The 26,475-nt window shown below is 42.5% G+C and overlaps 1 protein-coding gene across 1 annotated transcript; it reads right to left on the reverse strand.

The window, feature by feature from the left end:
- Nucleotides 1-1,729: 1,729 nt before the first annotated feature.
- Nucleotides 1,730-25,886, reverse strand: CKMT2 (creatine kinase, mitochondrial 2). The gene is made up of 11 exons (XM_082784078.1): nucleotides 25,803-25,886; nucleotides 20,065-20,138; nucleotides 16,011-16,183; nucleotides 14,607-14,805; nucleotides 13,315-13,410; nucleotides 12,643-12,864; nucleotides 10,168-10,253; nucleotides 8,135-8,258; nucleotides 5,212-5,346; nucleotides 4,713-4,838; nucleotides 1,730-1,964 (listed from the first exon to the last, which is right to left on the reverse strand). Exons 3-11 carry the CDS (start codon nucleotides 16,160-16,162, stop codon nucleotides 1,845-1,847), a joined length of 1,260 nt encoding a protein of 419 aa, XP_082640204.1. The 5' UTR covers nucleotides 16,163-16,183; nucleotides 20,065-20,138; nucleotides 25,803-25,886; the 3' UTR covers nucleotides 1,730-1,844.
- Between the last annotated feature and the right edge of the window lie 589 nt (nucleotides 25,887-26,475).

The following is a 26,475-nucleotide window of genomic DNA, read 5'->3' on the forward strand; positions in this document are numbered from 1 at the left end:
CTTTCCACCCAGCTGTGCTCCAGCTTGTGCTGTTGCATGGAGTTATTCTGTCTGAGGTGCAGGACTTCGCAATTGCCTGTGTTGAACTTCATGAGATTTCTGTCGGCCCATTTTCTACAATCAAATTCCCTCTGAAAGAGCAGCCTGTTCCAGTATACAAGCTGCTCCTTCTCATTTAGCACCAGCAGCAGGCTCACTGACTGTTTAATGCACCCCATCATCCGGGTTGTTATTGAAGGTATTAAAACTGTACCATTATCTCCAGTATCAACCCCTCAGGAATGCTGCTAGTAAATAGCTGCCAGCTGGATTTCCTGCCACTGCCTATCAGCAGTTTGCAAATCAGGAAGGAATGTAGAGGCTATATAATGTGAGCACATTTGGCCCACAGTCGAATTTTGTGTTGATCCGAGTGTTTTGGACAGCTAACACTGAAGTTGTTCCGGTTTTACCTGTTTGCCTTCCATATGAAGTCCATAGGAGTCTCTTTCCCCTCCCCTGAATTACTTGCTGTTGTTAACCAATGTTTAGAAAGATGATAGCAAAACATTAGGGAATACATGTAGTGTAGATGAGGAAGAAACATGAATCATTTAGAAGCCCCAACCTCTGTTTTTTGCAGAAGATCTCCTGAGCAAGAAGCAAAGGTGCACCATGACGTTGATTTCCAAGAACTGCTAAGTCAACTTTTAGTTCTCCATTAATTTCCAGTTGCGCTTTTTAAAGTTTAGTGGTTATGGCCTACTTTTCCAGTCTCAGTTTTTCAGACATGACTCAATGAAAAAATTTAGGGGCTTTACTGCAGGTTGACGTTGTATGCTATTTGTATACATACAAAAGCATAGAAATGGTTTGCTATTTGTCCTTTTCACCAAGCTGCTCTCAAAATGAAATAGTGGTGAGCACAGAGAGGATCTTACTCTGGGTGGCAGTACATCCTAAGGCATTTTAATCAGTGATGTTTAGCTGGAGCCTGGTCCCCATTACCTGGGACCTGAAAGCTACAGCAGAAGACTAGAACAGGCCATGCTTGGCAGGCTTGTGTTGGATGCTTATTATCAGCAATTTTTTTTTTTTGCCTGGTGTTTTTTTGTTGTTGTTGTTGTTGTTGTTTGTTTTGTTTTTGTTTTTTTGAGCCAGCTTACTGCAACCCGTGGCCACAGGCCAGAAGTACTGGCTGAGGTTAAACTGAGAAGTGATCCGACGAATTCTCCAGGACTGAGAAAGGCTGAGGGTTTGGGATGACATGGTCAAGAAGTTTGTCTGCAGACTAGTCCCAGACAGAGAAAAGACAGGTCCCAAGCAGAGACAGCAGTGAGCTCCTAATGACAGGTCACAGCTTCAGAGACTGAAGCAACACGTGGCTGCCTGCTGCATTGAGCTCTGTGGTGCAAAAAGCTGAAAAAATGAGTGCTTCACAGCACCTGCTCTTCAGACTGGCAGATTTTGGCTGCCTGGACAGACACTGGAGAGAAGTGTGTCTGCAAATGAAAATCAAGTAATTATGCAAGATTTCAAAAGTACAGTCATAAGTGCAAATGCAGGCTCAAATTAAGGATTTGTGGTTTTTGCATTGTTCGGGTAGAACTTTTCTTATCACCAACCAGGAAAAGAAGGGGAAGCAGTCCACACAGAAGAGTGTACCACCAAGTTGGCTATATTGGATGTGTCCTACTAAAGCTGCATGAAAACTAAATTCTGCTGGTGCAACCAGACATCTGAAGAGACATTAGGTATCAGGTAGTGTTTATTACACAGAACATGTATACAGAGGTATACTGAAGTGTGTGACTGTCAGAAGGACAGCCAAATCTACCGTCAATTACCAGTCATCATCAGCCAGATCACTTCCTGCCAAACTGTGGCAATGGTGGTGGCACTTTGATGTCCTGGCCTCTTTCCAGTTTCTTCTCACAGTCAACAAGATAATTGACCCCATCAATGACAATCTGGACTAGTTCCACCTATGATGAGAAAAAAAAAAGGGGGGGGGGGGGGGAGGGGAAGGAAATAAAAGCCTTAGATAATGCTGTTAATAGAGAAAGGCCCAGAACCCACACTTCAGAGGGAGAGGCCATCATCCTAAACCTTCACTGGCTCTACTTTATCTACCACTCCTTTGTTTTCAGCTGATGTCTGAAAACTCGGGAGGGGGGTAGGAGGATTATCTACAGGCCCAGAGCAGCACCAAAATTTGCAATTCCGTATGTCAGAGTGTATTGGTGCTTTTGTTACCTTTTTCAAGATTGCTGAAGAGTACAAGATTCCTTGCTCCCATCAAACTTTCTCCACAGGCAGTGACAATTGTGGGCTGCAAGCCCTGAGGCACTGTCAGTGTCACAGTAGCCAGTAAGCTACAGCACTGATTTTTTCTTAATTTTCATGAGATGGTTCATTAGCAACCTTTAATGACTGGTTTGTTAAAACTGGGATCAAAGACTAAATCCCATTGTCTCTTTATTGTAACAGTCACTGATTTTCAAGGGATTTGTTTTTACTATGAAACATTTCAGTGGCTTAGAAGTTTATTGTTTGTTATAGACCAGCTGTGTTGGGAAATCAGAGGCCTGAATTTGCAGCCTCCAGGAGAACAGGAATTTCATATTATGTTTGCATTGACCAGTAACTGAAACAAAACAAAAATACAAATAATTTTATCTTACACCTTTGGGAACATAATTCAATTCTGCAATCACATTTACCACATAATAGAATTTATTTTATTATAAACTGAAAAAATATGTCTCCTAATAAAACACTTCTATCCTCTTGAGTTTGGCTTGTCTTATTTAGATTTCAAAATCTTCAAGGTATGGATAGTATCAATTCTGTTGGCTTAGTTCTCTGAATATTTGCCATACTGACTTCAGCCAGGCATCACTGACTTCAGTGGATGTCTTCATATAAGGAACAATTTATAGAGGGTTTATACAGTAGAACTCATTAATTAATTATGGTTTGTAATCCTTTTGTATTGTTAGCATTATTTTAGTATAAAGCATACATCGTGGTGTTTCAGTTATTAATAAATGTATTTGCTGCATACTGTTTTTCAAAACAATGGAGATTAATAGCTTTCCACTTCTGTATGTGAAAATGTCTGGGTCAACAGCTGCCTACATCAAACTCAGAAACCTAAAGTTTCCAAAGCCCTGTCCTAACACCCCTTGACTGTGAAGACATCTAAGGACATGCGTTAAGTAAGAAAGCATAGAAAACCTGGCCTGGCGCTGTCCCTTTGAAAATGCAAGGCAAGCAAGAAGGGGAAGCCAGCCGGCTGACTGTTTGAAATCAGGTGCAATCCAAGTGCACTATGCCAGGATTGTATTTGTGTTATGAATGCCTACCAAGTATCAGGCTGAATGCAGGTGTTGCGCTGCAACAACAGTGCTAAATGGCATCCATATATAGACTCTCAAAGCCTCTCAGTGCTGTGCTCGTCTGGGAAAACACACCTGGACCACACACCATTCTTTGCAATGGAGCTGTAACTTGCAGCAAAGCCCCCGAGGTAATTTAGAAGGGTGAGCAGGCAGCAATTCAAATCCTGACATGTACGAGCAGGTTGGCTACTAAGCCCAGGTTGTGCTTGGTGTTGTTCATGGAGAAAGGGTCTTCAGGAGGTACCTGTCCCACTAGGGCTTGCCCAGTTGGGCACATCTGAGGCACTGCAGCGCTAACCTAGGGGACGAAATACAGGTTTGGCAGAAGATTTGAACCTCTGTGTTCTATCTACTGAAAGAGAGCTCAAATCACTGGACTTACAGGGCCTTGGAAGGTTAATTTTTATATCATTGTTCTTGATGCAGCAAAGGGTGAATGCATCTGTGAAGCTGTAGATGTGTGACATGGCTTACAGCCTATTACCTGGAATAAGGATTTGGCTCAGGAAGAGCTAGTGGAATGAGGCTGTAACTCAGCCACTGTTGTTTCTTCCCCATCCTCCAGCAAAATTGCTCTAAGGTCCTTTTCTTCTTTGTAAAATACTCAACTGTGAAACTGAAATGAGGTTTGGGACCTTAGTCTCCCTGGAGAGCAGCTTCACCACTGGGCTGTATGGTCATTTCCAATTTCTGGCTCAACAAATACACATTCAAACTGAAATAACTTCAAAAGAAGTGCCAGAGATGAATCCATCTCATCACGGCCTACAGCCAAACAGGGAGAACTCAGAGCTGACAATTAAATCCTTGCCCTTATCAAAACACAGCTCTCTTGTGTCCTCTGCTCAGTGCAACACATGGGAAGGTACCAAAATTTCTCCATTATTCTGGAGTGAAAGGACTGAACTCATCCTGTTCTCGTACTGTGGAGAATGCACAGGACTGAATGCTGAAAGTAAAACAACACATTGACCCAGTCTTGCTGTCAGTGCCAAATTCTCTGGGTGGGTTAGGACACAATCCCTACTTCTTTCCCTGACATTTTGCAGTAGTTCACATTACTGGAGCATGGTTAGGGCTTTTCCCTCCCTGCCCCTTGCATTGCCGTAACAAGAATGGCAAGCACATAATGCGTGTTTGTAATTTTTTGCTGTGTAAGCATTTCCAATGGGCCAGGAAATGGAAATTGCCATAGCTCCACTGAGGCTGATGGTGACTCTAAGGCCAGAGTGAACCCAGATGGAGGGAGACTGGCTCATAACAGTACAAATCTGTGTTAAAAAAAAAAAAATATATATATATATATATATATATATATTAAAAGGTTACCTCTGAGCGACCCATGCGGTCCAGGTTGGAGATATCGTACACATCTGCTACAGCTGCTGTGTCCACTCCACCAGTGCCACGCTTTTGCAGCCTCAGGTTCTCCAGGATTTTTGGAAACCTAGGATCCTAAAAGAATAAACAGGCTTGTTTTTACAGCCTTTTAACCTGTGTAATGAGCTGAATCCTTGTAATAGTATCTGTGACATAATAGCATCTCCAGAAGTACTGGCAGAGGTGGGTAGTTTTCTCAGTCCTTGGATTACAGCCTGTCGTGGTGGCTGTCTGATGAGTAGATTAATTTCCATAAAAAATACAATAATTTGCAGAATAAAAGGTCACTTAATTAGTCCTGCATTATCCCTGGGACCTTGTTACACATGATGATGATGTGCAGTCTCTGTGAGCTGTTGTTTTTCATTTGTTCCTTTACAAATAATTTGTTCCTCTATAAATCAGAGGAGCTGACTTATGTCACTGGCCTTATACACAATGTACGTACCTTGCTAAGCTTGGGAAGCTTAACATGGACTCCAGCGCGTAAACCAGTTCCCAGGTTGGAAGGACAAGTCAGAACATACCCGAGGCGTTCATTCCACATGAACTCCCAGCCCCTCTCTTTAATTAATCTTTCAACCTGTGAAGGCAAAAAAAAAAAGAAAGTGAAAAGATAGAGTTGTATACATGTCTCATTTCAAGACACTTGCTTATAGCTCAGACTCTTCTCACCCTGTGCCTGCATTGATGATGAACTCCACTGATGCCAAGGGAACTGCATAAATACACACCTGAGTACAGTCTGGTTTGTCTCTGGTGTGAACTTTTGCATTCACCAGGCACCAAGGCCCCTACTGGATATTGCAAGGATTTATTCATCATTTTCTCACTATCAGTAGCTCGTGGACTCTTTGTCACTGTATTACAAAACTCCCTGTTATGGTGGTTTGGTACAGCCCTTGCAGTCATACATTCAAGATGGCACTATGGCTTCTGTGATGCATTTCTAACCTCCACATTTTTGGAGCAAGGTTGCAGAGCACAAGCCACAAAGCCTCAAGCACTACAGAACAGAAAAAAATAAAATAAATGAAATGAAATGAAATGAAATGAAATAAATAAAATAAAATAAAATAAAATAAAATTAAAATAAAATAAAATAAAATAAAATAAAATAAAATAAAATAAAATAAAATAAAATAAAATAAAATAAAATAAATAAAATAAAATAAAATAAAATAAAATAAAATAAAATAAAATAAAATAAAATAAAATAAAATAAAATAAAATAAAATAAAGCAACTAAAGGTGAGTTTTACATCATTTTCATGGTGATGCCATTATTCTTAGGGGGAGGACTCTTGATTTCAAAATGCCTAAATTTAACAGCCATACTTCCATTATAAGACTACACAGCTTACATATAATGCTTTTTGTTAGTAGATCTCCAACCAGATCAGAAAGTAGACTGAAATAATTATCCTCAGAAAAATCACATGGGTTCAACAACCTTTAAGTAGGTCAACTCTATCCACTCAGCTAAACCTCCTGGGCTGAAATCTGCAATCCCCAAACAATCCCAGTTCAGTTCTCCTCTTCCAGAGGAGAATTATATATGTACACCAGCTCATGTTTATGAGAACTCCACAGTGTAGGAGGGTAATTCTGTTCTGCAGAAGGATGCTGGTCAATTCCTTCATCCTCAGAGGTTTTCAGAAGTTTTAGCTTGATTTTCTGGTTATAGACCCACCTTTCTGGATCTCAGGGTCTTAAAAACAAATGAGACTGTATGTAGACTTTTTTTTAAGTAATATTTTAATGGGAATGGCCTTGATTCAGTAAGAAGCCTTCTGTCATGAATGCAATTATGCATGTAGCTGTGGATCAGTGGTGGACAAGAGTACAGATGGAAGATGCTGTGTTCTGCATGAGATGTAGGATGTTGGACTTGATGATCATGGAGGTCTTTTCCAAGCTAAACCTTCTATTTTATCAATTGTGTATTGTGTGCAGACACCAGAGTTGGGGGTAAGGAACAGACCACATCTGCTGCCTCAGACACCTGCTCTGATCACTGTCTGACCACTTCTTTTGGCCAGGTCCATGAGAAACTTCTGTTCAATCTGAACTAAGCATAGTAGCAGATGCAAAGCTGGCAGCAGCATCCACAAGCCATGTCACCAAGCCATGTCACCCCCCTGTAGACTGTTCAGTCTCACGAATATGCCTTGGCAACCTAACAGATCTTGGTGAACCACCCCAGTGCCAAAGAAGCATCCATTAGGTGGCTTCATTTTGCCAGATTCCCAAATTCACTACACACTCCAGCTTTCCCAAGGATGCCTGTGCTGGGGTCTGTGAATGGTACAGAAAGGATGCACAGCTGTATCAGCTCTACAGGTGCAGGAAATTTTCTGAGGCAGGGGTGCCTCTGGAAGGCCAGAGAAGCTGCTTTGCAAAGGTGAGGGAAGTGAAAGAAGCTGTTCAAGGCTGGCCCAAAATGTATCTCCATGCCCAGGAACAACAGCAGTGTGATGGAGACAAATGCTGTTCCTCCACAGTTCAGATGAAGTGAGTGTACTAGCGACCCCAATGGGGAGAAATAATTGTTTTATAGAACATTATTCTTACAGTCTTGGAGACAATTTTCAGCCAATTTCAACCTTACATAGCTTAACCAATAGGGCTTTGTATGCTATGGCCATCCATCCAGGAATTATATGGACAGGGACGGTGGAGAAGAGCTTTCTGCCATGTCACCTGTCCCACTGCACCTTTTTTGCTATACTGCATGTGGGGCAAAGTAAAATAATCCTTCTCTGCTAAAATATTTTTTTTTTCCTGTGCCAGGGCAATACAGGGGGCTAAGTAACATGGCCATCTTGCAGCCACACCTGGACTGCCTGGACAAAACTGCTGTAGCCCACACGCCACCCACAAAGGCTGTTTTGGTCTTTAGGAGTAGCTAGACCAGAATGAAATATAGGAGCTATGGCTACAGGGTTTTGTATCTTAAAATGCTTAATTTATTATTTCCCACAGCTTGCAGGCACAAAGTGGTGAAGAAGGGATATTTCTTTAGCCAGCCCATGCCGGAGACTGTAATACAAAAGCTACAAATACATTTTATTATTCAATTTTATTTTTCTTTTCTATTCTATTCTATTCTATTCTATTCTATTCTATTCTATTCTATTCTATTCTATTCTATTCTATTCTATTCTATTCATATATTTATTCCCTACAGCTCAGCTAGCAATTTGCCTTTGCATCTTTCTTTAGCTGCACTAGTGTGGGTTGCTGTTTGGACTGGTGTTACTTCATTTTGTTGCTCCTGGAGATGCCAGATTAGTGTGAACCACGGTAAGCGGTGCTGACAACAGCCCCACAACACACAGGCAGGAAAAACAAACTCATTGAGTTACTACCTCTTTTAAGCCACGGCAAAATCTTTCAAACACCCGTTTCATGTTGCCACCCTTCTCCATGGAGATCACCCTGGTGTGGTCCTCTTCATTAATCCAGATGAGAAATGTCTTGTCATTGTTATGCCTGGTTGAAAGGAGAGAAGTGTCTTTAAAGTATGAGACTGAAAAATAATTCTCACTATCCTCAGCTTTATCACAGACTTTTGAGACTGTGGGGTGGCTAACTGCAGCAACATGACATTGTTATGAAGAGTTAGGGATGAGCCAGGAGGAATGTGTGCACTCCAGCTCGAGTGCAGCAAGGGGAGAAGACCAGCCCTGCATCTGCCATCAGTGGGGACATTTTCTTTTCAATCATAGAAAACTGCACAGCTAGGAAAAAACCCTGACATTTACGTGCTGCTGGGGGCATAGCACTATGTACTCACTTTGTTGTGTTCTCTGAATCAAATCCCAGAGCCCACTGTGTCTCTTGGTTGCACTGGATGGCTGCGTCAGTCAAGATACATGTTGGACATGCGGACACTGCATTGCAGATGCTGGCTTGTCAGTCAAGCTACAGATGCCTGAAGTTACCCACTCATGCTTCAAACAGATCCCTTGTGTCTAGGTTTGTGAAGTGCAGGGTCAAACCTGAGGTGACTTTTCCTCGCTTTCCTCTACTTTCTCTGTCTTTCACTACCACATCTCTTGCAGCAGGTACGAGCTGATTGGTATGATCAAACTCATTTGTACAAATACCGGAATATCAGAAAGGTTGAAACACATGAAATTTGGAAGATGAGGTTCACTAGGCCTGACTATGAGCTTGTCTTCTGCCAACATAAAGCTGATCAGGTGTGAACATCCTGTGCCCTGACATTAGAGTCACCCGAGGCCCAGCAACTTAATTTTCAGTCACATACTAATACTTAGGGTAGGCTTTTTTAAAGAGGCTGATGTCAGCCTTACACAGCTCCCCTTTAATTAGTGACCTCTTCCCATTGCTGTGGGGTGGGTGGCTTTCAACCATGCCTTCACTGCTGCAGAGCTTAGGGGGAATATTCCTGCAGCCCAAAACAAGGACAGGATCCCAAGCTTTCTAAGAAAAACAAATGCCAGATTATGAATGCCTCTAGACAACAGTTTCTTGCAGAAGAAGGGTGTGTTTCCCAATTTGGCTCACTGAAATACTTTCCAATCACAGGTCTGTTGTATTCAGATCACTGGGTAGTATCTACATTGTTGGTATTTTTTCTTTTTGTTTGTAGAAACTACCTCAAATTTATCATTTTCCTAGAGCAAACCTCTTCCTCAGATATAAATGGAGACCAGGAAACCAAGATGAAGTTCCTTGAAATAAAAAATCCTTGTGATTTCCCGCAGGTCATCAGGTTTCATGGGTGGTCAGGTTTCATAGTGCCTGCTCCCCAACAGAAAGCAGCTTTAGCTTGTTACAGTAACACTGGATGTGCTTCTGAACACCAGCCAGTTTTGCTTGGAGAACAGATTTTTTTTTCACCACATAAAGATCAAACCTCTTTGAAAGACCCCGAACCTGCCTAGAACAAGAAGATGAGTCCTTTTTGCCTAATTTTTCAAAATTAAAACATCCAGTATTCTCTCTATATATACTAGGATGGATGTAGATGTAATACACTGCCCAGGCTCCCACTATTATCTTCTAGTGTGCACAGATTTGGGGTCTATTCTTCCCATTGTCTCCCTAGAATATATTCTGTTTGGGCACAAAATACATCAAGTGTGTTGTGATAGAAGAAAACAGACCTAGAATAAAATGGGAAATTCAGCTTCTGCTGTATCTTATCTTTGTCCAGTTTATTTGGAGGGAGTTACTTTTTTAGGTTGGGGAGCAAGGAGGGGGGACAGGAGTCTGTGATACAGGGTCCTGCAGCTGTATTACCATCTTTTAAAAGCAAACTGAGATTGCCGTGAGTATCAGGACAAAGTGACTGCAACGTTAGGACAAGCAAGGAGACTAGTAATACAATCCTTAAAATGCAACACACACTTCTGCATGCCACACAACATACCAGATTCCTCTGGCATCTGGCCAGTCACGAGCCATCCCAGCACATGTTAGCAAAGGAGACACTGGCTTGTCAAAGAGAAAATGATCCTGCACACCAAAATGGGGCCAAAGAGAAAGAGAAAGAGAAAAAAATAAAAATAAAATAAAATTATTGAAGTTTATTCAGTATCACGCTGTCTCAATGCATTTTGCATGAAAGCAATCAATGTACAAGTAAATCACATGGTGCATTCTGTGAACCTGGTTCCTTCTGGAAACTAAAAGCACATTACCCAGCAATTTGCCTGAATCTTGCAGGTTCTCACTGGCATTGGTAATCTGACAGTGTTTTGCCAGAAAACACTTTTCAAGCGCAGGGAGGAGTGGGAGGTGGGACCTAACACACACAAATGGCAGAGAAAACTCTGCAAGGATGGATGGCTGGAACCAGAGATGCTCTCTGCATACAGATGAATTTCATTGTAGGAGAAGGCAACAGTCTTTAAAGGCTGCAGAATACCCAGTGCTAGGTCTGCAGTGAGATCTCTGCAGCACAAGGGTTTAGCAGTGTATTCAGAGCAGGAAGTCGGGGTAGGAATTATGCCCATGCTGGGTTTGCCCTTTGGCATCATGGATTTGTTCCACTCCTCAGCAGTGATGCCATTTCTGAGTTAATAAATGTTAATAATTGGTGTGCCACCGACTTGCCACATTTCAAATCATTTAGCTTTGCTTTTTTAACTGAGCAATATTTCTTTTTTTTTTTTCAAAGCAAGATTTTCATTTGCTGAAAAATTATTAGTTCTTAATTCCTCAAACACTGCCATATCAAATACTGTTAATATTTTTTCTTCTTCTTCCCCTAGACTTTAATTAAGAACAATGAGACAAGCTATCCTGAATAAATATGACATGGTGGAGAAGCTGATAAGCTTTACTTTTCCTTACTTTCTTTTCTTCATCAGTGGAGTATTTAAGACTTTCATCTCTGAATACCATGTGATGGGCATGATGCAGCCAGAACCCCAGCCATGCAGGAAAAAAAGACATAGGGTTCTCTTTGCTCACCACAGGGACACAAAATTACTTTCATTGGTTTGCTCTACTGTGTCCTTTTGTTTGGGAGGAAAATTCCTCCTTTTGCAAGAAAAAACTGAGCACCATTACTTTCCATTATGTGCATAAGGGCCCAATCATCAATATGCTGATGTCCTTCAGTGCTGAGTACCTACCTTTCAGCTGTCACTGATTTGATCCTACAGAGATTGAACAGTGCCTGTTAAAGGCTGGCAGCAAGCCCTAAGAAACCTTGGAGTTCTGAAGTCCTAAAACACTGAATGGAGCAAGCAATGGTATGAGTAAATGATGGAATCTGGGGTTACAACACTCAGTGCCCTGAATTTTATAAATATACATTGGTAATCTAAAATGATAACCAACATTTTGTCCATAGATGTAATAACAAGGACACTCAATTAAAAAAGTTATTGACCTTACATCCGTTCTTAACTCCTGGTTAATTCATGTCATAACACCTAGTTGCATGGTTTTAAATAGTTATGTTACTTCATCAACTGCCTTTTGGTTGATGTTATGAATTACTGTGTTGTGAATATAGTTACCAGGGTACAACCCTTCTTTTGAATATTTTAAAATGGACATTCAGTGTTCTTTTTTTAAAACAAACAAACAAACAAACAAACAAAAACAGTCTTTTAGATTTTTGTAGTTTCTACAGTCCAAACATGAATCATTGTTATGGATTTTCAGGATAGTTTCCTGTTGCCCATTTTTGCCAGGTAAGCACTTTGGACACCTTGTTTATCTCAAACTACTCTCTGCAGTAACTGAACAATGACATGCTGAGACAAAATCCATGGTGAAAATCCTTGTTTTTCCATCTGCATGACAAAACTATTGTTATGGACCTGATCCTTTAGGTCCTTGAACACAGTTCCAGGACTGGGAAAAGGTCAGTGGGGTGCAGTTGACTACCAGCATTCTGGGGAAATTAGAATTTATGTAGTTTTGACATAAAGAAATTATAACCAAAAGTACTCCCTCCAGCAGTCTAGACTACAGATAATATGCAATGTTCATCTCAAAGTAGTAGATAACATTTTTAGTTAGTATGGTTATTAATATGGAAAATATCAATCTTTGCTCAAGGAAACGACCAATAAAAACTCCAGAATTTACTCATTTTTTGTCCATAAAAAGGTGGAAGTAGCCATGCATATTTGATTTGACACAGAGCTTGCTATCTGGAATACCTGGAATTCCACATGTTGGACCTGGATAGTATGTATTTTTGCCAAAACACAAATGCTGGAAAATTTACCATTACGTTAACAATATTGCTGGGCCATTAATTACTGAGTTAACACTGTGATTATTGTCCTTAGCTACACAGGAAACTATATACCCCAAAGGAAAGTGAAGGATAAAAATAAACGAGGGTAAGAGAAGACGGTGTCAGTACCAGAGCTATACTTACATCAATAAGCTGCTGCTGATCCCTCTCGGACATGTTGGTCAAGCTGTAGTACTTTCCAGAAAGGTCTCCTTTCAGCCCAGCGAGGGCGGTGACCACAACATTTTCCACCTCTCTCCTCTCTGCTCTGGTGCAGGCAGGAGGAAGGCTGAGGCCACGGATGCTACGTCCAGTGCGCACACGTGATGAGAGGACGTAGCGCTCATCAAACTGACCATGGGTGATCTGAGGAAAAAATTTTATTTTACTTTTTAATTCACACACAGTGCCTCATTTTGTACTCCACCACTGAAGGAAAAATGCCATTCTACAGAAAGAGGGACATTTTTCTGCCCGAGGATCTCAACTTTCCCATGATATCACTAATACTCAGGGTACCACGAGCCCCTCAACGCTTCAGACACTAGGAGGATGTTTTATGAACGATTAGTTTCTTTGGCTGAAAGGATGTGGTGGAGTAACCAGCTGGTCCTTTATGGCCCCACCATGGAGGGGCCAGGAGGCCAGGTATGGAAGATCTTTTGAAAGGGGAAACCCCAAAAAGATGCTGAATCACAGAGCAGTGGAACAATGAAGGAAACATTAGGCATCAAATAAGAACTACAACATACACTACTGTAATTGTAAGAAGCAGTCCTAAACCTTTATTTCCTCATCATTTTATTTCAGTCCTACCTTGGATGCATCCAGGTCAGTGTGATGCTTCATTGTGCGTGGATCATAGCCATTATGTCTCGCTTTAATGACAGGGTCAAAAATCTCAGCAAACACCTGTGGAGCCAAGAGAATTTAGAATGAGTCTGCAGCATCACAGAAACAGTTAAACGCGCCAGCCTCAGACACAGGAGAACCCCCCTGACATGGGACCCTGGGTGACAGGCAAAAAGGGGGCTTTGCAAATGCTGACAAAGGTAAATATGAAAGGAAAGGGTCATTTCGACCTAGACAGTGCTCTACAGTGGTTGCTCATCCTCACAGCAAAATGAAGGTGCAACTGCACATTAGTTAAGTTACAAGCCTACTCTAGATGCCACGGGCAGGCACTGGACATGGTGGCAACCAGACTGGGTTTCAGGATGCATTACCAACCAGAACACACAGAGTCTCTTGACAGCTTGCCTCCTGCTCGTGCAGTGATACCATGGTCCTCATTAGAGCCCCTTGGCTCGTGTGTATCAGCAGTGGCCACAACCACACCTCCATTCAGTCTTGGAGCAGTAACCCTGGAAGTTTTTCAGGGCAGTCACCACATCTAAAGGAGAAAACTGAACCACAGGAGCTGATGACCCAGAATGCCAGATGTCCCAGCCCAGACTCAGCAGCCCAGCATTTAGGCTGCTGTTAAGAAACTGTATTATAACAGGTAACATAGTGCGGTAGACTGAAGGAAGGAGACAATTGACTTCAATAAAAACAAAGAATTTTCAAACAAGGATTTTCTTTTTCCCTTATCTTCTTAATATTTTGGAATTAAATAACCCTATTCATCCTAATGCTGTCTATTTTATGCTTTTGTCATGATCCAATAGCTGTAGCTTAAAGGTGTCTGGCAGTTCCCAGATGTTTTAATTTCATTTCTACCTCAGCTGTTCCACAATGCAGTTTCCACATTACCTTCATTTTGTGTGTCTCAGGGTTGCATAGTTTTCCCACAAACTAAGTTTAGTAGTAGGAAGGAGGGCAGTTGCTAGAGGCAGGTAGAGTATTGCTCCCAAGCAGCTGCATTTTATTAGCTTTGACTGCAATAGAGAGGGTACCTGTAGCAATGCCTCATGTCCGCACATTTCCTAATGTGGAAGAGTAGGGAAAACACTGTCTTTATGCACATGGCATGCTACAGATATACTCTCTGGCATTCTATTTATCTCAGGAGCACATACCCTGCCAGTTCATCTAATGAGCTCTTGGGAACTACAGCATTAAAAAAAAAAAGAAACAAATGTGATAGTGTTATGAAAATATTTTACCTCGTAGGATTCTTCATCACCTGCCACCATGCCCACAGTTTTAATGAAAGGATGGCCAGGATTGTCCACCCCAGTTTGGATGCACTGGTCCAGGGTGTAGCCATTGGGAGTCATCTTGTCCCTTAGCTTAGCATAAATGGCTGGAGTGAGGCACTCAGCCATGCAGTTGTTGTGTTTGCGAAGATCCGGATAGTCGGCGCTGAAGAGAAAAAAAGCAAATAAACAAGCAATTAACACCAAAAATTTAAACAGTGATCCTTGATAACTTACGGATGTATTAAAGGGATCATGAGATACGGAGCACACAGCATGGTTTAAAAGCATAATTAGTTCTTAGTTTATACATTGCATCAAATTTTAGGAGGGGAGGAACATTCAGGACACTCCAAATACCCCAGACTGTGCTTGGATGGGCAACCACACTGGCAATTGCATCCTTCTTCTACCTGGGGCATCCAGGAAAGTGAATCCCAGTGAGCTTTGAAAGTGTATTGAATCCCATCAAGTCTCTGTTGAGACACTCCTAGTCAGAAATAAACAAGCTATAACATTGTTTTGTTGAGTAGGAAGGGAACTAAATGTAGCTGAAGAAAGGTTTGCAATTCTGAGCCAAGGTGCTCTCGCAGCTTGTCAGTGATGGGCATGAGTGGGGCTGTCTGGTCTATGTCAGTGCGGAAGTTAACTTATCCGTAATACCTGGCATTGTAATGGCATTATTATTACTTACATGCAGCTGCATCATATTCCAGCCAGGGAAAATGACAATATGCTTTAGGAAGACATTTTTGCAATCGAGTGAGACCCCATCTACCTTGTAACAATTTGCCTTATGCACAACATTATTATTTCTATAAGAATTTTAACTAAGGTGTTTTTCACTACAGTCTGCCAACGCCTGATCCACGTTGTTTCTCACAAGTATGGCCAGCAACATCAACCTACACAGAAGGTCTGTAGTTAGTTTCTAATAATAAGGAACCAGTTTGTAACAGAATTAGAAATATTTCAAGTACAGTAGTTACACAGGAGATTTCTTTGTTACTTGCATAGTGAAAATACGTTCACAGTTCCCAATGGTAGAGTCTGTACAGTCAGCCAGTCCCGTCGGTGCTGCAAAGCATTCGACAACTGATGAGATAAAATAAGGACTAATTTAGTGCTTTGCCAAAAGCTTGAAGCCTTATTTAGGCTTGCCATTGTTTGAGGTTTTTTGAGTGTTGATACTATCACACACCCCTGCTTTCTGGTCTTGAGAGCCACTGTTGGTGCTACCTAAAACTGGGGTGACCAGCAAAGGGTGCTGTTTGTCAGGTCATCACCGTTCCTTGGACACACAGACCGGGTGGCTGCACGAGGACTCCTCCTGCATGGTGCCCAACGTGACACCTAGCCCAAAGCGCCCACCTGGGAGGGAAAAGCTTCCGCTTCTCTTGAACAGCAGCCTTCAAATTTTGCTGGTTGAGGAGGTACCCGGTGGTGAGCACCCCCGTGCCAGCCGCTGCGAAGAGTGCAGCAGTTGTACGGCCAGCAAGGAGACGACAGAAAGTGCCAGCCATCCCGCTCAGAGGTGATGATCTCTGGAAGAGAAGGCAGCCTGTGATCAGCCCAAAAGCCCTCACATGGTGCAAATGACAGAAAAACATTTTTAACAGCAGCCCAATAGAGGAAGCAATTTATCTTTATTATAGGTTTGCACTGAAATAATGTGTGCAGACAAATGGTCAGCATTCATGGTTTCCCTATACATGTACTTTTGGTAGAGGTAGAAATCAGTTGGTTTTTAGTACTGTATTGAGCACACAACTCTAAAAAAGAATATTTTTTTTTTTTTAATGACTTAGGGCTATACTTGAGTCCTTTAGCTTGCTCCATAGCAACAACATGTAAGCTGGAGACATCTTTTCAGTGGCCAGAAAGGAACAGCAAGGTACTGAGTGCTATAGTCACATGTGATGGGATGTAGCAAGGTTCCCTTCAGTGCCATCACCTACAGAAACCACAAACTCCTGTGCCTTTTCCAGGCTAACGTGACCTGCTAAGCACTTTGTGATTTTTCTTCCATAGGAATAAAGTTGGAGTAGGCTAGAGATCATCCAACTCACCAAAGGAAATGGTGCTTAATATGCATGAGACCTGAAAATTCTGACAGGCATGGAAAATGGGAGCCAACTCTTCATTGCCTTTTCCAATATAAGAATATGCTCAATCAAACTGGAGTGGGGAAAAAAAAAAAAAAAAAAAAAAAAAAAAAGAGGTAGATGTAGGTAGCTCTCTACACCAGTGGCCAAAGACTGATAAAATTCCTTGTCAGAAGAAAGATGATGTGGGTACAGACAGTGTGTATAGTTTCAGCGTGAAACTGGGCAAGCATGTGGAACAGAGATTAACTGGGCACTGAGCAGACAAAATGAAACAGGCTAACAAAATTCTCTGATGAGAAAACAGCTGGAAAGCTGTGCAGAGGAAAACGATCTGGGGGTGTTGGTCAATTCTCGCCTGAACATGAGCCAGCAGTGTGCTCAGGTGGCCAAGAAGGCCAAGAGCATCCTGTCTTCTATCAGGAATAGTGCAACTAGCAGGACCAGGGAGGTGATTGTCCCCCTGTACTCTGCTCTGGTGAGGCCACACCTGAGTGCCTCAAGAGCACCTCGAGTGCTGTGTTCAGTTTTGGGCCCCTCAGTACAAGAAGGATGTCGAGGTGCTGGAGCGTGTCCAGAGCAGGGCTACGGAGCTGGTGAAGGGCCTGGAGCATGAGTCCTGTGAGGAGCAGCTGAGGGCACTGGGGTTGTTTAGTCTGGGGAAGAAGAAGCTCAGGGGAGAGCTCATTGCTCTCTGCAGCTACCTGAAAGGAAGTTGTGGAGAGCTGGGGGTCAGCCTCTTCTCACAGATAATGGCCTCAAGTTGAGCCACGGGAGGTTTAGATTGGAAACAAGGAGACATTTCCTCTCAGAAAAAGCAGTCAGGCATTGGAATGGGTTGCCCAGGGAGGTGCTGGAGTCACCGTCCATGGGGGAATTTAAGTAAAGCTTGGATGGGATGCTTAGGGACATGGTTTAGTAGGTAATATTTGTGGTAGGAGGACAGTAGAAATAGATGATCCCGGAGGTCTTCTCCTACCTTGATAATTCTGTGATTCTTTTCTATGATTCTTTGGCTCTGCTCTCCTCTGAGCATCCACCTATGGCCACTGGGCTGTGCAGTCCACTGCTTTGGATCACTATAGTCATTTTTAACACTTGAAATACTATGAAAATTTATAGAAATACTCTGTACCTATCAGGCAACTATACCGATAGGTTTCAGAACAGAAAATTTGTCTGGAGAAACCCAAATAAATTGAGTTCTTTAAGACAAAAGGTGTCACTAGCAGAAGTACATTATAAGTAGCTGTTTCTGACACAGCATCTGAAGAAACGGAGGCCTTTCCTCCTTCAAAATAAAGAGAGACTCTCATTTGCTATTGTACCACACATCCTGCACAAAGACCTAAAATAGGAATGGACGTAATGGGTGCTAAAATCAGAGGCCCTGCTGCAGTGGCGCAGGGACAGGCAGCAATGCCAGCAAGATTACCCAGGCTTAAAATACCTCATAGGAATCTGTGTGCCCGATTAATCCATTATTCCCAGTAACATGTTTGGAGTTCAGCTATGGCCTTGGCCTTGGGATTAAGACCAGGTTTGAGCAACCTGCCCATGGCAGGGGTGTTCAAATTAGGTATTTTTAAGATCCCTTCCCGCACAAACCATTCCATGAATCTGTGATTCTATGATTATGTCGGAAGTACAGGGAATCTCTCATTCTAGCAAAGAAAATGGCATGTTCTGTGATAGTCTGAGGAAAAGAATGGATGTGTTTTCTTCACAGTATCAGAATGCAGCTAGTTTTGCAAGTGACTGTGTGTTTCTGGGGAAGACGTATGTCCTATTTAAATAAATGACACAAATTACATTTTGTGTCACTGAAGAAAACTTTTTCTTAAAACTGGACTCTGACAAGTCTGTTTTGGGAAATTGACAAGGAAGAGTTACAAGGAGACAGGAACTTTCCCCCAGGATAAGCTGCTTCTGTTGTTTTGTCAAGGTTTTAAAAAATGCAGTTCTTTGGATAATTTCTTTAACATTCTTTCAGAGGTTAAATTAAACACCTCAGAGTACTTGGCTTTCTTTTCAATGAACACAAGTGTTCTAATTTCCAGTAATTTCCATGAAGATCTGAGTTAACTAGCTGCAAACCCAGCAATTTGGCTTTTCCACTCCTGTCTAAGGAAAATTGAAATGCTGCACCTCCATCTTTTCTGACAGACCTTCTGACCTGCTTTGCATGGTTTTTTGTTGTAAAGCAGTGTCTACTTGGCACTTAATTCACCTACGTGAGATGAGAAATGTGGATGTGTTTTGGGTTTAAGTGGTGTTTTATTTTCAGGGCCTGTATCTCTTAAAAATAATTTTATATTTTATACCTGAATTTTGTTATCCTGTCTCCTCAATTCCTCCAATATACAACATTGATCTAACCTTCCTTCCAGAGAAAGGTGCCATCTGACTGACAGAAGTTGCAGTATATTTTTCATTGCGAGAATTTCCCTTGAACAGAACTAGGGCAAGAGACCACCCAGGGGGGTCTAATTTTCCTTTCCCCATGTGGAGCACATGGTGAGCTCCTCAGCTACCCAAGTCCTCGGGGTGCACAGCACCAGCACGCACAAGAGATGTGCTGTGTGGGGCTGGGGCAAGAGTGGGCCGTTCTCTAAGAGGGGCTCCACTCCACGTGTGCATTCATTTTGCAGAAAAGGCTCCCACAGCTGCAAGAAAAAATGCAGTGGGAGATGGTTTGACTGCAAATCACAACCAAGTATCAGGTTCACAGTCGAGATTTTTGTACTGCTTTCATGTCTCTGTATTTAGCAGATGGTGCTTGTGCCTTTTTGCAGTGTATCGTCTCCATCCCACACTCTGGAAATATTTGCTTATGACTAATTCGTGGAGAACTATTAGTGCTATACCTCAGTGTCTCAGAAACAAAGGATGTATTTTCATAACAGCACCGTGTATTTACAGTTCTGTTTCACAGAAACCATCCCTACTGCAAGGAGTTGGCTGACAGTCAAAATCCTGCCCTGAAAACCAGCAGCCCTGCCAGCATCCCCTTGCAGATGGTGACACCATCACTTCAGCAACCCCAGGCACACCTCAGAGTCTCCACCAGATGGGATTTTTTGTGACCTTCCTAATCCTCCATCACTTCAAGGGACAAATATGGCCCATACACCTGATTAAACTAGAGTAGTTGTGTGCAGTGTGTATTTAGACAGCCAGGTGAGGCACAGGAGCGTATGTCTGCGGGCTGTTTTCTTGGCTGTGTTGTTGTCTATTGTGTGTCCCTGTTCCCCAGGACATTATTGCCCTGTTGTGTCATGGAAAAGGCTTCTCCCTCCCTGAGGCAGGCTGTACATTACCTGACAAATGCTCCTCTAAGAGCTCTTAAAGCCTCCAACACTGGAGCTGCCACAGACTGCAGTAGGGTAACTACCTGAAAAGATAAAAAGAAAACAAACAGATTGAGACAGGTTATTTAAATTTAGAACAACGTTATCCACACATCCCTTTGTACAATGTAAGCCCAGCACATTGCATCCTAATGCTTCCTTCCCCAGAGCTGGCAGCACAGTGGGCAGGAGCTCGGTGTCTGCAGCAGTCGGCCCCAGACTGCAGCAGTCGGCCCTTCAGACCCTGTCATGTCCTCAGGCACGGTGACTGCTCCTCAGCAGGGCATTGCTGTTGCAGGGACCACTGCTTGTGGCTGCTGAATGCAAAGGGAAGGCTGGAGTTTCATGTGGGAGAGAAGGAAAAGATCAGTGCTACAGGGATCTACAGTCTGCCTGTCAAAAATTCCTAATTGAATAAGCAGCTCCTGTCGCAAGGGAGGGCTATTGTTCTGAATGTAAAAGCGTGTAATGCTGCGGGACCCACCTATAACATTGTTATGATATATAATAATAACATAAAGTGTTATTTTTTATGAGAGTATTCCGCAGGCAGTCAGAACAGCACAAACAGACTGATGTAAACACTTGGTGGGCAAAAGCAGCAATCAAGGCAAAGAGCTTTTTAATAACGAGGTGGCACAATGAGCAAGACGCTTTATTTGACAGGAAACAAAGACATTTTGTTTTGTTTCAGATTTTTTTTCTCCTTTAATATTGCATGATTTCTAAATAATGTATTGCTTCAAAGCAAAATTTCAAGAAAGGTCCGTTCTGAAAGCGTCTGAACAGAATGATCTCCAACTAATGAATTTTTCTTTGAAATTATTAGCTCAGCACGATTTCACATCATGAACAGATTCATTTGTTGCTGGCTTTTTTTCCCCCCACAGAAAATGTCAGCCTGCACTAACAATGAATTTACACCATCACCACCTCTGTGGATTCAGAGAATGGCAATTATCAGAGCCAGGGGCATTGCTGAAGGTGTTGTTTACTGACAGTCTTCCCTTGTGCTGCTGCTGATACGAGATCCATTCTTTCATAGAAGCACAGCTGGGAAGTGGAAAGGGTCATTTTTCAAGGTCAGAACGATTCCTTGTTCCAACCCCTGAAAAAGAATTGAGAGGTCTTCCAAGCTGCTGAGGTGTGCAGGAAGGAAGGCACCTGCATCAGGAAAGTGTCCAACAGGCTGGAGAAGATGAAGGCATTCCAAAAGTTAATCAGCCCGAGTTAAAAATAAATACAACTCATATCTTATTTCATGCCTGCACTTTTTCCTCTTCACTGCCCTTTGCTACAAGTTTTATCAGCATCTTGTAGAGATTTCTCCTAATTATTTTTTTCTATGTGTAGTACGGAACTCTACAGAAGTCACTATCTATCTCTCTTTTGATGTCTCTCCATCATTGCTGTACCATGTTTTCACATTTATGAATCTCCCTTTGACTCTTGTGCTCTGCAGGTGTGGTCTGGGGTCAGAGAAGCAAGGAAACAACTTCTGAGACAGGTGTCGGCACAGAATGACGCCCAGCATGACTGCGTGAAGCAGTCATCTGCAACAGCAGGAACTGCATCCAACGAAGTCTTTACCCCTCCCTTTTTTTTACAATTTTGCTTTCCCTTTTTTTTACAATTTTGCTTTCCCCATAAGCAGGAGCGCTTCTCAGTAAACAGAAAAAAAAAAAAAAAAATCACCGCTGTTGTGGGATTTTGTCTGTACTAATAAAATATGTTTAAATAGGTCCCAATCATCATTTACAGATTTCTCCTCAAAGATAATTTCTCTGCTAATTCATTTATAACTGCACCAAGGTTGCAGTAATTTTGTATTCTTTCAATGTACCACAAGTTACATGTGAATTCGGACTTTATTTTGGTAACAAGAGACAGAATTAAATGGATCTAAGCTAGCACTGTGTTTTTTACTCTCCAAACATTCCTTCAGTTGTCCAAATGAGGTCTAATTTCTATGGTATTGAACACAACACTTTTTTGGCTTGTTTGAGGATATTTTATATATTTTAAAGACATTTTTAGGATTCATAGCACAAGACCTCAGGTCTCTGCCATTCATATGGCTCTTGGATAGTAATAACACTGTTCTTCCACAACAGAATGGGTAGGTGCATTAAGAGTCAGACAGCTTCTTCCTCACTGACTTGATGAAGTCAGGGATTTCACCACGTTGTGTTAGAAATATTCAGGGAATTCACCTGTACTGAGCTGCCTCTGTGTAAGTCTGTGATGAATCTGGAGCCCTATATACATTCTGGGCCTCACGAGCACCACCAAGCCAGCCTGTGTTGTAACTGCAGGTGCACCTGCATTCACTGCCCATGGCATTGCTGTCGGGCTCGCCTTGCCAATCGCTGTGAGAGTAGCTTGCCAGGGTCGCTGGTCTTGGTGCACTGGTACAGTTCAAGGACCAGTTACATCCTGCTTTTCCTTGCTATGGTCAGAAGGAACAGCCTGTACAACCCTTAAGGTCACTGTCACCCAGTGCTCACAGCACGTCTGTCCTCCTTTCCTTTGCAGATAGCATGGCCTTCAGCCATGCCCACGGTTGGGCATCCTTTGACTGCTGAAGGAGGAGCATAAGATGTACATGCTTCAGCTGGTATTCAGCAGCATCTGGGTTTCCTATGGGTAAGGGGCAGGGAAGTGTCTTTTTGGTCTTATCAGCAAAGTGTGCTGTGAGACACACTGATGGCTCGTGGCATTTGAATCTAGCTTGCAGCTTTACAAAATGCTTGAAGGAGATGTTGTACGCATTTTACCCTTATTGCGTCATTCTGTGCATACATTGGATACTGGCTTTGCCCCATGACAACTTTTTGAGATGTCTTTCGTATCCCTCCATGGTTACGTATGCCTTTGGCCCAAGGACAGGGCCTGGCACACAGTTCAGTAGCTGTGGGAGTGGACTTTGTCACTGGTAAAAAGTCCTCTGAAGTTTTGCTTCCAAGGTCATTTGTACTTGCACTGCTTGGAGAATGCAAAAGTGCTGTTCTACAGAAAAATAAAAAAAAATAAAAATAAATAAATAAATAAAAACAATAAAAAGCAGTTGGCTCAGAAGCACTTGCTTTGTATCTTCCATGCAACAGGTTCACACCTAGAGTGAACAGTTTTCCTTAATTCTTACAAGCCTGCTTGTGGCTCAGAAGTGACTAATTGAGAGAGGAATAAATGCAACATTGATTTAGATTAACAGCCACTGTGCCATACAGCATGTATGTAGCACAAAGTGTCTCCAAAACCAACTTTTCTTCATAGCTGAGCAGCATCGCTCCTGATCTCTACACATCAGCACCATCGAGGGCAAATGAATTCAAACTGGAGTTGCCTTTTCCAAAGCAATATTCTATGAGCTGTCAATACTGATGGCCAGTGAATCAGCAAAAGGTTGGAAGGTCTTGAAAAGCCAAGATCCTCTAGGTCACACACAGCCTTTACCTCTCTGCTCACCCAAAGGATTTGCTCTGCTACCTGTAGCCAGCCTTCAGAACATTAATGTCCTGACAGGACTTTCTTCAGCTTTTAAAACTGCATTTTAATATATGTATCACCTCCCATGCACACCACATGGAAGAAAAAGCTGGCTGCAAGACTTAGCAATAGTCACTACTGTGATTCTGGTGCTGGATGAGAAATAGCCCAAAGGATTGCAAGTGTCATTTCAGGTGTCGGGGCTGTTGGTAGCCGAAGGGTGAATCTCAAGATGAGAAAAATTTGGACAGTGTCTATTTCATGGTCTTAAAACCAGTATCCTTTTTTTTTCATGACACACCTAGAATAAGGCCTCTGTTAAAGGTGAAGGTCCTTCTTCAGAAGAAATGTGTTTTTTTATAGGCCAGGTTGCTAGCCAACACTACATGATATTTAATACCTTTGACACTTATGACAATTCTGTGGAACCATGACATATCAAAACTCCCCTTGCTGCTGTGACCAGAGGCTGTGGAGCGTTCTTCACATTTGGTTGATTGACAGCTACCATGGTGCTCAGACAACCCCAGCAGTGTCACATTGCACATGGTTATCTTGTGACCTGCACACAGGTGAAGCCGTTGCATCCATATCTGGAAACATCGGAGGAGAGTGAATTATGGTGAATGCACAAATCACCTCTTTACCCTTTAAGGAAATTGTTAGCTTTACTGCTACTTCTAATACAGACAAACAAACACTTGCTATTAACCCTTTGCTTTTTTGAATTTCTTGTAAGAGGACATCACCAACAACATTTCCCCAGGTGGGAATTAGCGTGGCTGAACACGAGTATTGGTTATCCCTAATTTCACACCAGGCAGCATGTGTGCTTTCAGCCAAGGAGGCAAAGAAGGTGCAAGGGTTACAGACTGAACAGTGACATTTCCAGAAATAGAATGAGATTAAATATTTGAACCATGTCATGGGTGGCATTAGTTGCCACACCATGTGACCCTGAGCGACATTCCAGAGAAATGGCAGAGTCATAGCTAAAGTTCACACCGGCTCATAAACACAGGTAACGTATATGCTCGTCTTAAACTGCTAAGCTGTTTAGGTCATGCTAACACTGTAGTGAGCAGAACATTCACGTGGTAGAGAGAGAGGTAATGAATGAGGCTGGTCTGTTATTTCTGAGAACTAATTCCTTTAAGTCATTCTGAGCTTGAGCTAAAGCCTGTAGACGCCAGTGGAAAGTTTTTCTCTGCCCTTCTATGGATGTTGCGGGCACCTTAGAAACATCTGCAATAAATGTCACAAGTGTCTAAATGCATGAGGCACCATTTTTAGATGCCGAGAAAACAGCTTACATTGCTCTTTGTTGGCTGTATCACTCTAGAAGTTCAGAGGGTAAGATATAAATTACAACATTAAATCTCATAAAGCAGTATTGGTGGTTTTTTCCAGCTTCACATAGCTTGGGTTAAGCAACACACGAACTGTATTGACTGAGCAGGGCTTAAGATAGTCTCCAAAGTGCAGAAGCAGTGTTAGTGCAGGCATCATTATAACCATGCCTAATCACAGCAGAGAGCTTCTCTACAATAAAAAATTAAAAATAAATAAATAAATAAATAAATAAATAAAAAGTTTCTTTCTGCTCATAATTCCATGTGTCTGTGAGCAAGTATAGAAATCTACTTATCTCAAGAAAATAAATTTGAAAAATAAATACACATAAATTCATTACTGTGAATAGAGGAGGTACACAAATGACTGGGACTCTTATTGGCCAGACAACTTCCCCTCAGTAACCACACACTTTGTGATTTGTTCCAGCTGAAGGTCTGGTCCCTTAGACCCCACCTAGTCTCCAAGTCCTCCAATTTCTCCTACGAAAGCCCATCAGCAGTGTTGGGAGTGCTTGCCTTTCTGCACCAATCAGACACTGCTTTGAATATAAAAACCTGATCTCCACAGATAGCCACAACCTAACTCACAAATAACTTCTCAAATTTATGTTTTCTCTGAACTGTCGACACGTCTGCAAAGGAACTTATTTTTCCCTTATTTAAACTGTTAGTTAAGGGTCAACACCTGAAGCAGCTGCACAGTGGGCTGACACATTTTCTGCTGCACCAAGTAGTTGCACAAATCAATAAATTATAACCAAATTACACCGCATCCTGTGGTGCTTTGAATTCATTTGTAACAACCCTCACATTTGCAATGCTACCATTTGAGGCAAGAAAAGCAATACAGTTAGTTAAACTGACCTTGAAGCTGAAGGTAGGCACGTCCTGCTGCCTGCAGCAAGCCAAGTGTAATGGGAATAACGAGTTGGTGTGCTGACAGGAGACCAGGTAATATGAGAGGGGGAAAAGGAGGTGAGGGAGGCGAAAATAATTGCCGCAGCGGCCAATCCTATTTCACTCGGTTACATGAGTGACATTTGCTGCCACAAGGCTGCCCTTGAGGACGCTGGGAGGATGTGGCCTAGCAGTTGGGTGACAGCAGCAGCATCCCTCAAACGCTGCTCAGGGCGAAAGAGCTCATCTCAGCCCACAACTGGCCAGGCAGGGAGTTGCCAGGCCTTAGCCCCAAGAGCCCACGCAGAAACAGCCGAAAGAGAAGGGCTGGAGCCAATTCCCCACTGGGTTGCCTTGCCCGTCCTGCCCCAGCAGCCACGGAGCTGGGCCTGGAACTGGACCGCCCGCACAGAACGGGGGCGATGTCACAGTGAGGCCAAAGTGACATCATGGTGGGCTCTTTTTTTTTTTCTTTTTTATTTTTTTTCCCCAATCCTTTTAATTCACCACATTAATGTGTGACTCTTTGTAAGGTGGAAGTCCAGAAACACAACATTAAAAGGTGCTGGTGGAAATGAACCGCTGAGGATATCAGAAGCCACCCATTTACCATTAGTACAGCAGCACAGTGGTGCAGAAC

The sequence above is a fragment of the Aythya marila genome (assembly GCF_965140915.1).
Source record: "Aythya marila genome assembly, chromosome: Z".
Classification (NCBI taxonomy): Eukaryota; Metazoa; Chordata; class Aves; order Anseriformes; family Anatidae; genus Aythya; species Aythya marila.